This window comes from Zonotrichia albicollis, chromosome 3 (assembly GCF_047830755.1).
Source record: "Zonotrichia albicollis isolate bZonAlb1 chromosome 3, bZonAlb1.hap1, whole genome shotgun sequence".
Taxonomy (NCBI): Eukaryota; Metazoa; Chordata; class Aves; order Passeriformes; family Passerellidae; genus Zonotrichia; species Zonotrichia albicollis.
In genome coordinates this window covers 79,665,366-79,682,029 of record NC_133821.1, presented here as the reverse complement: position 1 = coordinate 79,682,029, position 16,664 = coordinate 79,665,366, and the positions used below count along the sequence as shown (strand labels likewise).

The following is a 16,664-nucleotide window of genomic DNA, read 5'->3' as shown; positions in this document are numbered from 1 at the left end:
CTTCAGTCTCACCACCTGGAGCAACAGAGTGATGACCCCTCGGCCCTTGATGCTGTCAGAAATACTGTCTCTGGCCAGAGCATTACTACCTAACCACAGCAGCTTTCCCTTTGCAGTGCTCTCCTGGGCTCTGTCCATCCCATGGGATTTGCCAGCAGATGGCAGGCAACCCCTGGCAGAGGTCCTCAGCAGCCAGCCACAGAAGTCTTGGCCAGCTGCTCTTGGCTACTGAACTGCTCAGTCCCACCTGAACAAAAGAAAGGTCTCCTCCTAGCTCTCTGACCCCTTCCCAAGTTCTATATTTAAGGAAGAAGAAGCCCATTGTCAAACACTCCATGTCTACACGAAGGAGCAAACAGATACTGCACCACAGACTTCAGATTTGGGGCCCTGTACCTGCCCACCCTGGTCACTGCCCAGGACAAGGGCCAGCACAAACTACTTTCACAAACCCATCATGACACCAGGGAGGGTCTCTGCTGGCACAGACTCTTGCCAAGCACAGCAAGCTGAAAATGGCAACAGCTGGGACAGGCATTTCTTTTTCAAGCCTCAAGAAGCTGTTTGCAAAATCAAAGCCAGGGTGCAACAGTTTTGCCCTGAAACCTCCCAGAGAAACCAGGGACAAGCCTGCTGTGAAAGGTTCTAGGAAAGGAGCTGGCTCAGAACTGTGTTCAAATTTTTTGTGGTTTATGAGTTAGAGAGTATTTGGGCAAAGTCTTGTAGAGAAATGTGAATTTCACATTTGACTGTGGGTGTCTTAAGAGGGGAAAACCCACCAAAAACCCCCTAGCAAATACACAGCATCCTCTTCCTGACAAGCCACCCCTCCACTGGCAGGCCTGCAAGCCCCAGCTCTCCCAGGCTTATCAGAGTTGTGGCTCTGGTGGGACAGAGCTGGCCCTGTGGCCATTCCAGCTCAGTGGAGCAGCCCCAGCTCTGTGGGCTGCTGGGCTGGGCAGCAGGGCCTCATAGCTCTTCTCCTTCCTCCAGATTGCACCACACTCTGACCAGCTGCCAAAGCCTGTCACACATTCCCTGTGCCATTCCTGCTCTGGCAGCCGGGATGGGCAAGGCCTGGGTACATCCTGAGGTGCTTCTCACTGCAGGTCCCCATTTGCAGGTGCACACGCAGCAGCTCAGAGGCCACATCTCTCAGTGGACACAGCAGACTGCTAGATTTTTGCCCTCCCATTGGCATCACCAGGAGCCAGCTGGAGTGTGAGGGGACTGCAGGGCACAGCACCCACTGGCCTGGCTGCCTCTGCCCTGTTCACACACACAGTTTGCAGCATGGTGTGCTCCCAGCATGGTTGAAAGACTGCTGTCCTCTCCAAGAACCTCAGGAGCTATGGCACAGCCCTCACAGGGCCAGTTCTGCCCTCACAGGGCATGTGCTACCCTGTACCTCTCAACTTCCATACATGTTTTTCCGAGGACTGCACCAGCTGCTCCAAGCCAGGACAGCCATCACCCCTATGAGCAAAGCTAGGTTTGGGTTTTGAGACAGTGACAGATCTACTGCCCAGATGCCTGGTTGTTGTCAACTTATTTCAAAAGTTCCATACCTTCTCAGTGATTTCTCATGGTCAGCTCCTCACAGCACTGACTCCACCATCTTAACAGCACAGCCAACAAACTCCAACTCTCTCCTCACCCAGCTGACCCACTCTTTTGTGGCACTCAGCTTCTTATTGGACACAGCTGTGGCCTATTAATGGCAGGCCTTTCCTAATCTTTGGTGATTAAGTACAGCTGCAGCTCCTCAGGGGTGAGACTACCTTCTGCACTATTTTCTTACATTCTGTCCCTCCACATCTGGCCCTGCTGCAGCCCCAGCACTGGGCAGCCTGTGATGGTCCTGTGCCCTCAGGCCAGTGGCTCAGAGAGATATCAGGCCCTTTCAGGGCTCTTATTTTGGGACCAATGCTCTTCAAACTCTTCATCAAGAACATAGAAAATGGGGTGAAATTCATCCTGGGCAAATTTGCAGATGACACAATGTTGAGCACTGCAGTTGGCACAACAGAGGGAAGGGATGCCATCCAGAGGAACCTGGATAAACTGGAGATGTGGGAGCTTGAGAACCTCAGGAGGTTCAACAAGGCCAGGTGCAAGGCACTGTAGGGTGAGGACAATCCCAGAGATGAGTACAGACTGGAAGAAGAACAGAGATAAGCCCTTGGAGAAGGATTTGGGGTTCTCATCGATGAGAAGCTGGACATAAGCCAGCTGAGCACTTGCAGCCCAGAAAGCCAAACACATCCTGGGCTGCTTCACAAGGTGTTGTCAGCAGGTCAGGGGAGGTGATCCTGCCCCTTCCCTCTGCTCTCTGAGTCCCCACCTGGAGTGCTGCATCCAGCTCGGGTTCCCAGCACAAGATGTGAACCTGTTAGAGGGAGTCCAGAGGAGGCCATGAAGATGATCAGAGGGATGGAGCACCTCTCCTGCCCAGACAGGCTGAGTGAGCTGGGATTGCTCAGCCTGGAGAAAAGAAGGCCACAGGGAGACCTCCTTGTGGCCTTCCAGTACCTTAAGAGGGCTTACAAAAAGAAGGCGGAGAGACCTTATGTGGGCAGATAGTGACAGAACAAGGGCCAATAGTTTTAAACTGAAAGATGAAAGAGGCCAGGTCTAGATTAGATATAAGGAAGAAACTATTCAATGTGAGGGCGGTGAGGCACTGAAACGTTGCCCGGAGATTTGTGGCTGTCCTATCCCTGAAAGTGTTCAAGGTCAGGTTGGGCAGGTACCTGAGCAACCTGATCTAGTGGAAGGTGTCCGGGGTGAACTGGATGATCTTTAAGGTCCCTTCCAAAACAAACCATTCTATGATTCTGCAGGTCAGTGGTGACAGTAGCACTACTGAGGTCCAACAGCAGTGACTGCTATAGGCTCATGCTGCCCAGCTACAAAGCAAAGAGAGAAAGCACACTGGTGTTCCAAGAATCCAAAAAAAAGGGGTCCTGACCCTTCACTGGAGAGCCTTGTGTAAAAAACAAGCAGTGAGAAACTCCTGTGGAATGGCCTTTGCTCACACTTCACAATACCACAGTTCACATATCATAAAATCTTAGCTTCATTTAGGTTGAAAGAGACCTTCAAGATCAGCAAGTCCAACTGTAAGGCAAACACAGCCAAGTCCACCAAGCTGAGGCAAAGTCAGCTGAGCCCGTTCCCAGCAGGTTGGCCGGGTCTGGCACACACCACAAATACCCACACGCACGTGGCTGTTAAAGCAAGTTCTGGTGACAGAGAAATGTGGGGTGATTCAAGAGAAAATAATGAAGCCACTCCCACCCTCCCGTGTGAACGTGACTCATGGGCTCAGACCCCAGCCAGATACAAATCAAGGGTTCATAAATGAAATATAAAAGAGCACCCCCTGAGGCCTAGCAGCCTGCCTCACCTCTGTCCCCCTGCTGGGATGTCAGTCTCTCTGATGGATCCTGTCAGGGTTTGTTCTGATCCTCCCTAAATGACCCTGTCCTTGTTCCCTGCCAGCATCTCAAAGGGAAGCAAAACCGGACATTTTCAAGGGTTTTCTGGAAGAGGGTCTAGCTCTCACCCTCTTCTCCCCAAATGGGAAAGTCATTTGAGTCATTAGCTGGGAAGTCATTAGCTGGGAATCTTGCTCCAAAGCAGCTGCCACCTGGGACTCTGGGGCAAGGTCAGGCTATGGAGGGGGAGAGCAGGATGATGATGCTGGTGGGTGCTCAGGGTCCCACTCTGCAGAGCACGGGGTGCAGCCAGTCCCCTCCTTGATGTCTGAGGAAATGATCATCCTTTAGCCCTGTTAAGAGATGCTGGAGACCTCCTTCTTGCTTCAGACCCTCTGCTACCTCCCTTCTCTCTGCAGAGGCTGACTGCCTGCCCACCGGATGATTTAAGGAGGCAGCAGCTTCCTGCTTGCACAGGGCTTGCACAAACCATACCTTGCCTAGTTCAGGTGGGCCATTGTCCGGTTTATCTCCCCCCGAAAGGTTGTGGTAGTTCGAGTCCGTCCAGGGACGCCAAGTGTTCGGTTTATCTCGGCTGTTTGAGGGGCCTGGAAGGCCCGGGGGTGGCCTTGGGCAGCCCGCGTATCGAAGGACGAGAAGAGGCTTCAGTTCTTCTTTCTGGTTTTATGTTTATTAATTGTTTATCTAAAAGATGTTCTTTCAGCCTAACAAAGATCTGCTCAGCAGTCAGCCATGGGCACACTGTCTCTGCCCTCCGGGGCAGGCACCTATCTTTATACCCATTGTGACGTGTACAATATTTATCATTTTTCCCCAATACCATCTATTCTTATAACTCGGTGTACTCTTAGTAATAACCAATCCAGAGGTGCCACCGTGGCCAAAGAAGATGGAGGAGAGGAGGAAGAAGAAGGAGGAGGGCAGGACACACCCCAATTCCTCCATCTTACTCCTCTAAACCCCCCTGTACATAAATCCTAAACCTTGTGTCTCACTCTCTAATTAACTAATCCCTTCACCATTCACCCTGTGAAGCCCTCATCCTTGTCGTCTCCTGTGTAGGGTTAAAGTCCAGCTACCAGACACTTCTGGCAACATTCCAGGAGTCCCGAGCCCCCCCAAGGGTCTCGGTGGCTCAGCATCTCAGGACTGAGATCTTGAGATCCTACAGGCCATCTGGAGCCCCACACAAGCATAGTATCTGGAGAATTCCTTTTGCCTGCCATGGCCAAGGAATCCAGATTTCCATCAGCCCTTGCTGTTTAACTTGCAGATCAATGAGATGGATTTCCTCAGCAAGACTTGTGTTCCCCAAGTAGAGGATCCAGCTTCATGGCAGATGATGCCTGCCATACTGCTGAACTGCCTAACTCTGCCCAAGTAGGACTATTGTCTTCTTCACAGCTTCCTCAGTCGTCTCCAATGAGACACACCATGCTTTAATCCACAATGGTATATCATATGTAAGAAAATTTGAAGACTATAATCCAAGAGGGCTCAGACTGTGCTCTGAAATACATGCTGTCATGTTAGATATCCTGACAGACAATATCCAAGCTGTCAGACAGTTCCCCAGGACAGCAGACAGCACTGACAGCAGATATCCTCCCTGGCAGTAAAGTGAAACAAACCACCCAAGGGCCCTCTGAATACACTTTTTTTTTTTTTAAATTCATCTGCCATTAACCATAAAATGGTCACCTCAGGTACAGATTGCCATGTCTCTTGGACAAGAGAGGCTTTGTGTAGCACTGGGCAAAGCTAAGCCATAATATGAAAAAGGGAATTTTTGCCAAAGCTTAGAGCAGCCCTAGCAGATGAGAACAGAGCAGGGAAAAAAGGGATTGGAAGGGATCAAACCTTCCTCAAGTCCACCCAAATCCAGTGAACTGTCAGTTACTCTGAGACCCTCCTGTGGGACAGCACAGCAAAACAAGATCTGTATCTGGGGTTCTGCAGAGTAGCAGAGCACGCTTCCCAAAACTTCCCAAAGTCCTACCCTTACCCACACGTGGGACTCATAAGACTATCCAAAAAATCTCAGGGCCAAAACCATGTTGGAAGATGGGTACTGCAGCCCCACTCCATGGAGGCACACAACCTTGGAGCTGGGCACCCCAGTGCGTCACCCTCCCAGGCAGGAGTGAGCTGCTCTGCACGTGGCACCTTCCCCTCTGCTCTCCCCGGAGGCCCTGGGGAGCGGCGTGCGTGGGGGGAAGCGATGCACAACATGCCCATGGCTGCTGTGCTGTGCTGGCACCGGCCTCCTTCACGCTTCCAGCTGCTCATGCCCCACTTTGCAAGGCTGGCATTTGCCATGGGGCTTCAGGAGGCCCAGCGAGTTTCTATGAGGCACCATGGTGTTTGTAAAGTGTCCATAAGAGAGGAGCCTGGTGCCAGAGCCCCTCTGTCCCAGACAGGAGTGGCACACCAGCGGCATTACCCACTTCCAGGCCGCCCCAGGCGCTGCCGGCACCGTCCCAGGACGCCCACTGCTGCAACGTGTGCGGACAGCTTGCACAAGGTGGGGACGCAGGCTCCTGGGGGCCGGGCAACCTTCCTTCCCATCTCTGCACGTGGGCCCTGCTCTGGAGCCGCTCCATGGTGGCACATTGCGTTCACCACCCCTTGCATGCACCACCAGGAGGGGACCTCTGCACCCACACCAGAGCCCAGCGCACCAACCCAACTGCTCACATCCATCAACAGCAGCAAACCTCCACATCAGGTCTGTGCAGCGGCTGACGGAGCTGCCCGTGCCACACACCACCTCCCCTTGCAGAAGGGATGGTTCCAGCTGGGAGGAGGTGGGTCTGGGTCAGGGAACTGCACTCCCAGGCAGCAGCTGCCAGGCTGGGAGCTGGCCTGGCACCCAAGGAAGCGCTCACATTACACGGTGGGGACGTCTGGCCCTAAACATGCCAGGCTGCCATACATGGGGTAAACCTGAACCCTGCTCTGTGAATGCTCAGCACTGTTATATTTAGGATGCATAGCTATGCTGGCTACACAGGGTATCCTGTTTTCTCAGGGCATTTTTGGGAAACCAGTTATTCCTTAGCTCCACATTTGGATATGTGCATGAGAGCAGCAAGGCATAGGAAACTCAGGTTTTTTGGTTTAAGAAATGATAGCAACTATCAATGTCAACATAGTTTCACTAATCACGCTGATCTAAACAAACTTAGGACATATCCCAGTAATTTAAACCTGCATAATCCTGGAATTCACCTGTAGAGTAAGATCGTGAAATTCCAAAGCAAAAGTGTGTTTTGTTTTCATATTCACACATAGCATATCCAGAAATCATCCCTAATCTCACAGAAACAGGCGTAATTCCCACTCTCTTCCTGTGTCCCCTCTGTAAGCATGCCATGTTGCATATACTGGAATTTCAGCCCACACAAGGACAAGAATGAATGCTGCTGTGGTGCTCCTTTGAGTTTATTTCCAAGGTAATGGATAGGCTATCCAGAGTCAGGGCCAGTGCATTGCTGGTCTCCCCACAGCCACACATGAAACATCCCAAAGGAGTTAGCCAGAACACAGATGGATTACCACATCTTTGATGCACGAGAAGCAGCAGTGATAATGCAGTCCTGGAATAGTACAACCACTGTGTATTAATAAAAGCATGATGCACTGCGACTGATTTATGAGCTTGGCACGTTAGGTGGGAAGAGAATAGGCCTGGTTCTGATAGAGCTGGCAGGTTGTTCCTTACATCCTCCAGCACACACGATCCACTGACAAGTATTTCATAAGATTTAAGTTAGCAAGTCACAGCTGAGCATGTCTCCACAGACAATATATGTAAATGTTATCATGCGAGACTGAGTTCTTGGAGTTGGAAGTGCATATGGCCACTGTTCAAATGATACATGTCACAATGTCAGATGACTCAAATGCACTTAAAATACCTCTAATGTTGCTCTGGATGATAAGAGAAGCTGCTTTCTTCCTACTTTCCAGAACCAACTGTTTCAAAGTCACACAGGGGACTTCCAGCTTTCATCTAGCAGCAGCATGATGTAGAAGCAACTCTTGATAATCCCCATTGGGACATACCACCAGGGTGTGTTAGTAGATGTCCCCATTGTTTCTTAAATGAGTAGGGATTTATTTCTGTGCTTGTGGGATACTGCAAGCTACAAGAAAACTTTCAGATGCTTAAAGAAAAGCTCCATTATTACCATTACTCTGAAACCACAAACTATGCAGATTTTCATGCATTTATGGGTAGGTAAGACCAAAGTCTACAAAATTCTTCACATGATCAAGTCAGTCTGCTTGCTATGTGCAGGGAATTTCGTAAAGGTGACTCACATCAACTTTGCTGAGTATACTTTCTACAGTTGTGATGCTGCACTCATTAAATATTTCTTTCAAAAGCAAGTGTTGCAGTTCCTACATAATGTCATGGTATGATCTGCCTCCTTGAATGTCCTCAGCTGCAGTGGAAGGACTGACACCAGCAAGGGAGATGCCTGATCTCCTTTGGGTCCTCTTCCATCGCAAATTAATGTTCTGAGTTGTACTGCCAAAATCAAACTACTGGAAACTGTCCTTCTTTCTTCTGTACCACTGCAAAAACAAGTAATACAATTACAAAAGGTTGAAAACTGAAAATCACTTTCACAAATTACTCATTCCACGTCATACTAGATAATGGCAAGATGTTTTAGAACAATAGATGTTTTAGAACTGCACAGCCTTGCAGCAATTATATGATCTGATAATTTACAATCATCTCATAATACTGTCTGTCAAACTGGGGGGCCACAGGAGCCTTTTGCATAAGACTTTAAGCCTTTAATTTTGCAGTGCTCTGGCTCACCTTTCAGCTAAGGAAGTGTGTTTTCTGTAAAAGCTGATTGCTTTTCCACAAACCTGTGTGACCTGAACTCACAGGTTAAAGTTCAGTGTCCACCTGTGTAAATTGTCTGCAAGACTGAATTCACAACCGTGCCCCTGACCAGGTCATGAATGCACAGCTGAGGTTATCTTTTCAGAGCAGGGCTGTGCCACATTGCCCAGACAAAGGCAGAAAACACTTTTAACAAATGTTAAAAATACAGACATAAAAGTATTTAGAATTTCATTATGAACTGGAGAACTTCAGATACCTAAATTTGATAGCATTAAAACTTTTTTACAAAATCTAAAGGCTGCATGCTTCCCACTCCTTTTCCCTCCACAACATCCCAGGGAATTCCTATTTGTGGATACAGGGAAGAATCTTACCAATGTAGGCTTACATGCAGGACACAGAACGGATGTCTGGGCCATACCTCACTTGGCATATTTGGTTCATAATTAAAACTCTGTCTGCTGCTGATAGGCATGAAGAATTCCTTTCTTCAGTGCTTCACATATCAGGCTTTCTGGTATTTGAGACATTATATTTTGTGGGATGGAGATGGCATAAAATATATTATTGCTGGCTATCACATCATAGCCAAGATTCAGTAGCAAAGAACTAATTTTTTAAAAGTAGTATATAAATATTTTCCTTTACTAATTTATTTATTGTGTTTACTGACAGTGCAAGCAAAAGCAAAAATCCATTCTGGGAATGCACTGGGGCAAAGGTGTCATTTCTGTAATGATTTCATATACCAGCTTTTTCAAACAACTTCTTACTGAACAACATCATAAGACATTTTAGCTAAGAGAATGTATTGCTGAATACTTCATCCAGCCACATTTTCTGTGCATGCAATGCATATGTAGAAGTTAAATAGTCTCAGGCTGTCCTCTTCATAAGGCTTCTAAGAACACAAAATAATCATAGAAATGGCTTGTTACAGACCCTACAATACACATAGCAGTGTGCCAATACACCAAGCTGGAAAAATTGATCCTATTCCAAGGCAAGTACATTATATATAAAAAAATATTAAGTAGGTTAGTATTACTTTCTGACTTGCAATAATAATGATAGTAATACTAACAATAATAATTTTTTAAACACCTATTCTGGATTAATTTGGCAATCTGTTACATAACAGTTGTGATACTTGTCGGGTTTTCGGCTGTTAACCAAAAGGTTGGTGGTTTGTGCCCACCCAGGGACGCCAGTTGTCCGGTTTTCGGCTGTTTGAAGGGCCTGGAAAGGCCCGGAGTGGCCTTGGGGCAGCCCGCGTATCAAAGAACGAGAAGAGGCTTCAGTTCTTCTTTCGGTCTTTATGTTTATTAATTGTTTATCTAAAAGATTTTCTTTCGGCCCGACAGAGGTCTGCTCAGCAGCCAGCCATGAGCACACTGTGCTGCCCTCCGGACAGCCACCTACCTTTATACCCATTGTTATGTGTACAATATTTATCATTTTTCCCCAATCCTTTTTATTTTTATTGTCGGGTGCACTTTCAGTAATGACCAATCCAAAAGTGCCACCATCACCAAAGAAGATGGAGGAGAAGAAGAAGAAGAAGAAGAAGAAGAAGGACAGGACACGCCCCAATTCCTCCATCTTACTTCTCTAAACCCCCCTGTACATAAATCCTAAACCCTGTGTCTCACCCTCTAATTAACTAATCCCTTCACCATTCACCCCGGTGAAGTCCTCCTATCCTCATACAGGTGTCATCTCCCGTGTAGGGTCAAAGTCCAGCCACCAGACACTTCTGGCAACATTCCAAGACTCCCGAGCCCCCCAAGGGTGGTCTCGGTGGCTCGGCACCTCAAGACTGAGATGCTGAGATCCCACAATACTCCCCCAGCAATTTCAGCAGCTCAGTTATGACTGTACACACATCTTTCACAACCTTGTTGGCGATTCTAATCTACCTCAACAACTGCTGTTCTAATAAATATTTCTTGCAAATGAAAAAAATCATTGTAGTAATTATGCCATAATAATTTTCTAAATTACTATAAATCCACCAAAATAAGCCAAAGCTTCTGTTTTTTTCTGTGATCATAATCAAGGATATGAAGCTCCCTGGAAAGTAAAAAAGCAGAACCGACTTATTAAAACAACATTAGAAGAACACCATCATTAACTTTTGCTAGCTATCGGAACACTGCTTGCTCAGGTTCTGTGATTAGCCAAATTAAATTGGTGTTTGGCACTAACATGATGCTTCTTGTGTTGAAAAAGCACATGGAAAGTGGCAACACTACTACTGTGTACTGTCCAGCAGTAAAACACCATGATATTACAGTGATTATTATTCATATTCCAGAGTGCTGCAAGCCCCAGTCATGAAACTACTGTATCAGAACAAAATGACTGTTCTTGTCACAGGGAGCTTGCAAGGGGCATGCAGGGAAGTGATGGATGCAGACAGACTGGAAGGTAGAATGAACACTGGAACAGTTTTCATGTACACAATAGATATGACTCCTTGCACACCAGTAGTGTAAAATACTAAACTTCTGTATACATCAACACCAGGGGGCTTTAATGAGGGATGCAGAAGACATCAAGGAGGGAATTTTTCAGAATTTTATGCAACATCTCTTCAGAAACAATGGGCAATTGGAAACAGAGGCTTAAAATCCTTATTTAGAAGTCTGAAAATGAAGGGTGCAGACCCGGTGGGACAATGAGACCCAGAGATAACTTACATAACGTCCTGATTTGAGTAAGAGGGGTGGTGTAACAGCAGGCTTTGGCAGTCATGAGCAAGTGAAGAAAGAAGCTTTACAGCTAATGCAACAGAGATACCAGAGCCAAGGCAATAACACAAGGCAAGAAGCAACAAGTCAAAGCAAAAGACTAATAAACAACCCATTCTGCAACTTTCTCAGTGGCTGTGAAATCAAAGTTGTTTAGCTGTCAAGGACAAAAAAAGGGACACCATTAATTCAGATCAGTATGATCAGGCTGGATTAGACTGTAAACCAAATGACCAGGCAGGAAAACCAGAGAGAGATGTGCTGTAAAAAATGGAGACTGAGACAGAGCTGGCATAGGAGGTTTCAGAAACATGAAAGTCAAAGGTGTTTACTAAGCACAATCATATAAACAAAAGGACAACAGAAACAGAAACCCTGAAGTTTACAGAGTTGGGAATATTCAGTTGCAGTGAGGCTGTCTTGAGGTGTCAGAGATGCAGACTGAGCTTTTTGTCAAAAGGCCACTCTTATTCCTACCCTTGTATAAAAGGCACATCAAAAAACAAAGCCTCTTTCTTAATGCAATGGGCAGTGCAAGTAAATCTCAACCGTTCTTACCCATACAACTATTATGGAAAAGACAAGTAGAATTTTTGGAAGAAGTTATCCATCCATCCATCCATCCATCCATCCATCCATCCATCCACATGCAGACCAGCAAAGCACGCAAAATCTCACTGCGAAAACAATAATGCTCTAGCTCATACTTTCCATGTTGCCACCTGAAATACTTGAAATGCTCCAAGATCCAGCAGAAGGAGAAAGCAGGAAAGCCTTTATTTCCAGAACAGAGTAAACCAGCTTTCTTTTTCAGAAGATGCATCTACAGGATTGTCATGCAAGTAATAATGAATCTCAACGAGTGCCATCAGTGTGGCATACCCGCACGCTTACAGGCAGAGAGCAAAACCTAAGAGAACACTATCCCATCCTGCTTTCCATAAGGCTTCATTCTATTTTGATAGACATAGCTGTGAATATCCTCGTGGGCATTTTAAAAACTGTAATTTCAACTCTGAGGTTTTGCAAGCTTTGTTTTCTGTGGTGCATGATATCATAAACATCCTGAATATAATTACAATTGCAATTTTGTGGGCTGTATTTTCCCTACTGGTAGCCCAAAGTTGACGTTTACAAAAACTTTTCTGCACACTTACTTGATTTGAACTTTTTATTATTATTACAAATGTATATTATTTTATTAAAAAAATTCACACTGAAGCAAAGTCAATTCCATTTCATTACAACCAAGAATATAAAATAAATGCAATGAACTCATAGCTTAGTTTTAACAGTCATTTCAAGAGTGACATCAGGACAACTTAAAAGCAGTAAACTCTCAACTCTAGAATGAGAAACAAGTATTTTGCTTTGTGGTTTTGGTAGCCCATTGGCATGGGCACTACTGAATGCGGCCACCACAGATCTAGAGCAGGAAAGTTTTGTGGCAGCACCAGGCGCATACACAGTAATTTCTAATGGAAACTACAAAAATGAAAGATGCGTGCATGAAATTATTAGGAAAAAAAATAACTGAGTAGAGACAGGCACACTTCCACAAATAGTAAACATGGGAATATACAACTAGAACAATTTGAAAAGTTACTACCTTACATATATAAAAAGTTCTTTAAATTGCTGTTAAAAAGGACACGTTCTGCCCAGATTTTGTGTAATACTTTTTAGTGTCTACACAAGACAAATTTTTAAAAAAAATTAAATAGCTTTAATTTACTACTAAATATTTAGGAGATAACAGTGCATTAAGGACTTTTTTCATATTGTAATACACATCGCTCCAGTCTGGCGACATTTTTAGAAGATTACGTATGGCCTTATGTACAATACATTTATTTAATCCTAAAACAATTCTTTACTTAATGGTGTTAAAGTACCATTCCTGAAGATTATGAAGGGGAACTAAGCTTATTATGTTTATATAAAATATCATACATATTTGAACACTTCTAGCTTCCCGCCACCCCTCCCGCTACGAATGCACTTCCCTCCCCCTCCCCAGATACAGTGTCACAGATACAGTGCAGGAATCGCAGCTTTCCCTATATTTTTCCTTCATTGTGCAGTTTGTGCTACATAAACTTCACCAACGTGGACCAGGCTGCTCATCCCATTAATTTCCCACGTGTTTGTTTCCTCCGAGCCACAACGTGAAAAGCTGTGCTCAGCAGCCTGTTCTCCCACCAGGATGGAGAAGACAGCTCTGTGCCTCTCAATACAGGTGTGAAACACTTTGCTGAGGGTCTACAGGTTATGGGCAGAGACAGAGCTGAGTAATAAAGAAACTGCACTGGCAAAAAAAAAACCCATAAAAATGACATGGTCCTGGTTTCCCACGACAAACTGCACAATTCACTTCTGAAAGCGGAGAGATTTTACCTCATGGGATAATCCCTAGGCAGCAAGGCTTCTTCCAATATGACTGCTACCAACCCTGGCAGCATGCATCAAGCTCCCAAGAAAAGGCAAATTATTTCACCCCAGTGAAGAAACTACAAGAGTGTGCAGAGCCTACATTTTGCAGCCAGTGCTGTTGCTTTTATTCCCTCTCCTCCCAGCTGTGAATTTTGGAGGAACAGAGGAAGACAGCTCAGTTTCACCTGTGCGCATAAAAGCTAGAGAGAGGAGTGGCATGTGGTCATCTATCAACCCAACCAGGACAAGAAATGCAAGTGCAGCTGAGAGAGGTTGTGGCAGTCACTCTAGAAGCTGGAAGTTCACTCAATTAAAGCACCTTACATTGCTGTGAAGTTTCACACTCTACATACAGATTAATCTACACCATGATTTTGCCTTATTGGCACAAGAGCCCACCTTAATTAACCAATGGTCCCCTGCCACCTCCTGATCTTGTATGAATTTTGATGATTAGCTGCAGGTGACAGCAGGGAAAAGAAATGCTAGATAATTGTAGTAGAAAAGACAAAATAATTTTGAGAGAACAGAAGGATGAAAAGAACACGAGGGGACAAAATTCACTCTGCCATAAGTTAATTTCCAGAAATGTGACATTCAAATCGCAGAAGCATAAAAGAAGCATTGGCCAAATACCCATTTGATCAAAAGTACCTCATCTTAACATCAGTAAGGGGGGAGACAGAAAGAATGTCACCCCACAGTCACTGAAATAAAGGAACAATTAAAACTTGTCCTTTCAGAGCACTACAGTAGGTATAAAATGTAGCATTTCAAGGGTTATACACTGAAAGTATCCTTTGGGAGATTATTTTTCCCCAGAAAGAATTTTTCCCTTCAATTGCTTCATTTAGTTTTTCACCACCTTCTTATCCATTTGATGACAAAAGCAAGTTTTAGCTGCTTTTCTGGAGTAGCTGGGTGTTGTCAAAATCACATGATGGTAGGTATTGCCAAAGCAAGCCAACTGCTCACACAAAGCAGGAAAAAAGCACGAGTTTGAGGAGGAAGGGGGCACTAAAGACGACTGGGAGATCAAACCAGTAGAACATATATGTGATGAAAAGCATTCTCCTCAGAGCAAACAGATTTACTCATCTTGCTACATCTGATCACAACTTCAGTGTGAATGTGCACAGGTACACCTTTTTTGTGTGTGGGCACAGGACAGGGAAGAGAACACTCTGCAGTATAAAAACCTGTTACCACTGACCATTTACACCTGAACTCCTGTCACCTCTTCTCTGGACACCAGCTGCAGAAGCTCTCTGATGTTACACTGCCAGTAGCTCTCTAAATGCATTCCTCCAGGTTTTCTGCCACAAGAGCCAGCCTTATTTCTGAAGGCTGAAGCAAAAACGAAGCTGTCCCAAATTACATGTTGTGTCTCTCTGAATAACTGTGGTTCCAGAAGTTGGACAATAATCCTCTGATTATGCTTCTGAACTCTTGCTTAATTACTAGGGATTTTCTGCCAGCTACCCATCCACTTACAGTCCCTTAGGCACAATCAAAACATGTTTGCTCTAGGGAAAAAGAAACATTTCAGTGCAATCAAGCGCATCTGGTGTAACTAATCTGGTTAATCACAGCAATGCGAGGGACACAGAATATGCATTATAAACAAGAAAAAGGAACAATTTTCAACATGCTTTTCAAACTGCACAATAATTTCTCTTAATTATAAATTCCAACATAACATGATTAAATGCATTTGTTTTTGCAAGTCTTAGTACTTCTGTCACCTTTAAATTTTGAGAACTGACTCAGGAATGTGAAAGAAAGCTAAATTTATAGAACTCTCACACACATTAATAAGCTACTTTGCAGAAATACAGAAAAAGCCCATCATCCACATTCCTACTGAGGCTTGAGGGCAGTAAATACATTTTCCTGACTATTTTGGTGTCCAGCCTGGGAAGACATTCCATTCTTCTGTTCCAACAGATCCTGAAAGCATCTCCTTTTCATGTGACTGTCCTGGTTTCATTTAAAGTAATGCTTAATTGAAAACTAGTCAGAGCATGATCACTGTGATTTCAAGAATTCAATGTGAATGAGTTAAGAAATATCAGCAATCTTCTGTATGGTGTTCAGTCCAGTAGCATGAAGCATATCTGTCGCTGCAGAGACTTGGGTGGGGTTTTTTTTCTTTTTTCATTTTTCTTTTTTCATTTTATTAATTTTTAAAATTTTTTATTTTTAATACTTTGCCTGAAAACTAGACTAATAAAAACAGAATAGTAAAATACTCTGGAACAGTAAAATTTAGCTGTTCTTGACATCCATGAGCAAAACAGTAATATCCTGTGAAAATAACATAGTGCTTTAAAAAGGTGCAATATACCTGTATAGCTAAACTGGTTCGCCTAGTATAAAACTAACTATATACAAGCTTGAAAGCCTGGGAGTTCAAGATTTTAAAACTTTAAAATCCCATCAAAGAAATTGAAAAGACAGATTTATGGCAATCACTACAGCATAAGGAAGGTGCACCAGGAATCCTTCAAAATTCCAAAGGTTAAAGAAGTTAAGTGCTGGGTTCAGATCAGAAGGGTTCATTAGAGTAACCACAATGGAGCACATGCAAGGGCAGGAAGGAAGGAAAACTTCACAAGAATCTCCTTTATGGCAATAAAGGGATGGGGAAGGGATGGGGGAAGTCTTCAGTGAGTGAAGTTTTCCTTTTATCATCATGAATTTTAATTCTGCATCATAGTTTGTATTTTTGGTCTTCTCATCGTTATGAACTTCATATTGCTGGAGTCTTCTGGCTTCTAGTCCATTCCTTTCTGAGTGCAGCCTGGCAGGCCCCTCAGTACCTGTGAGACTGATGAGATTGGTGATACTGAGAGCTCTGCTGAGACGATGTGGAATAGCCCATTGTACTCTGGGACTGAGAAGATCCCTGAATGTTGCTTTGGTAACTCAGGCGCGAGCTGGAGTGCTGCAGGAAAAAAAGAGAGGGATCAAAGGAATGATCATCACAGGTCCAGCCTGCTAGGACTGTGCAGCTCAGGAAATTTTTAACCTCTCTGGTGCTCATTAAAATATGATTTTTGGGGAAACTGACTAAATAGTGCTACTTTTTAGGGTCCCATAAAAGCCTACTCATCATTCTGATCTGCAATCAGCTTTAACACAGGA

The 16,664-nt window shown here is 44.8% G+C and overlaps 1 protein-coding gene across 2 annotated transcripts in view; it reads right to left on the bottom strand.

The window, feature by feature from the left end:
* Positions 1–12,241: 12,241 nt before the first annotated feature.
* Positions 12,242–16,664, bottom strand: part of CDK19 (cyclin dependent kinase 19) — a 122,454-nt gene continuing 118,031 nt past the window's right edge. For both annotated transcript variants that reach the window (XM_074537955.1, XM_074537954.1), the window contains exon 13: positions 12,242–16,464. In XM_074537955.1, the coding sequence (XP_074394056.1) occupies positions 16,333–16,464 (132 nt within the window). In that variant the 3' untranslated portion in view covers positions 12,242–16,332. The remainder of the gene's footprint in view (positions 16,465–16,664) is intronic.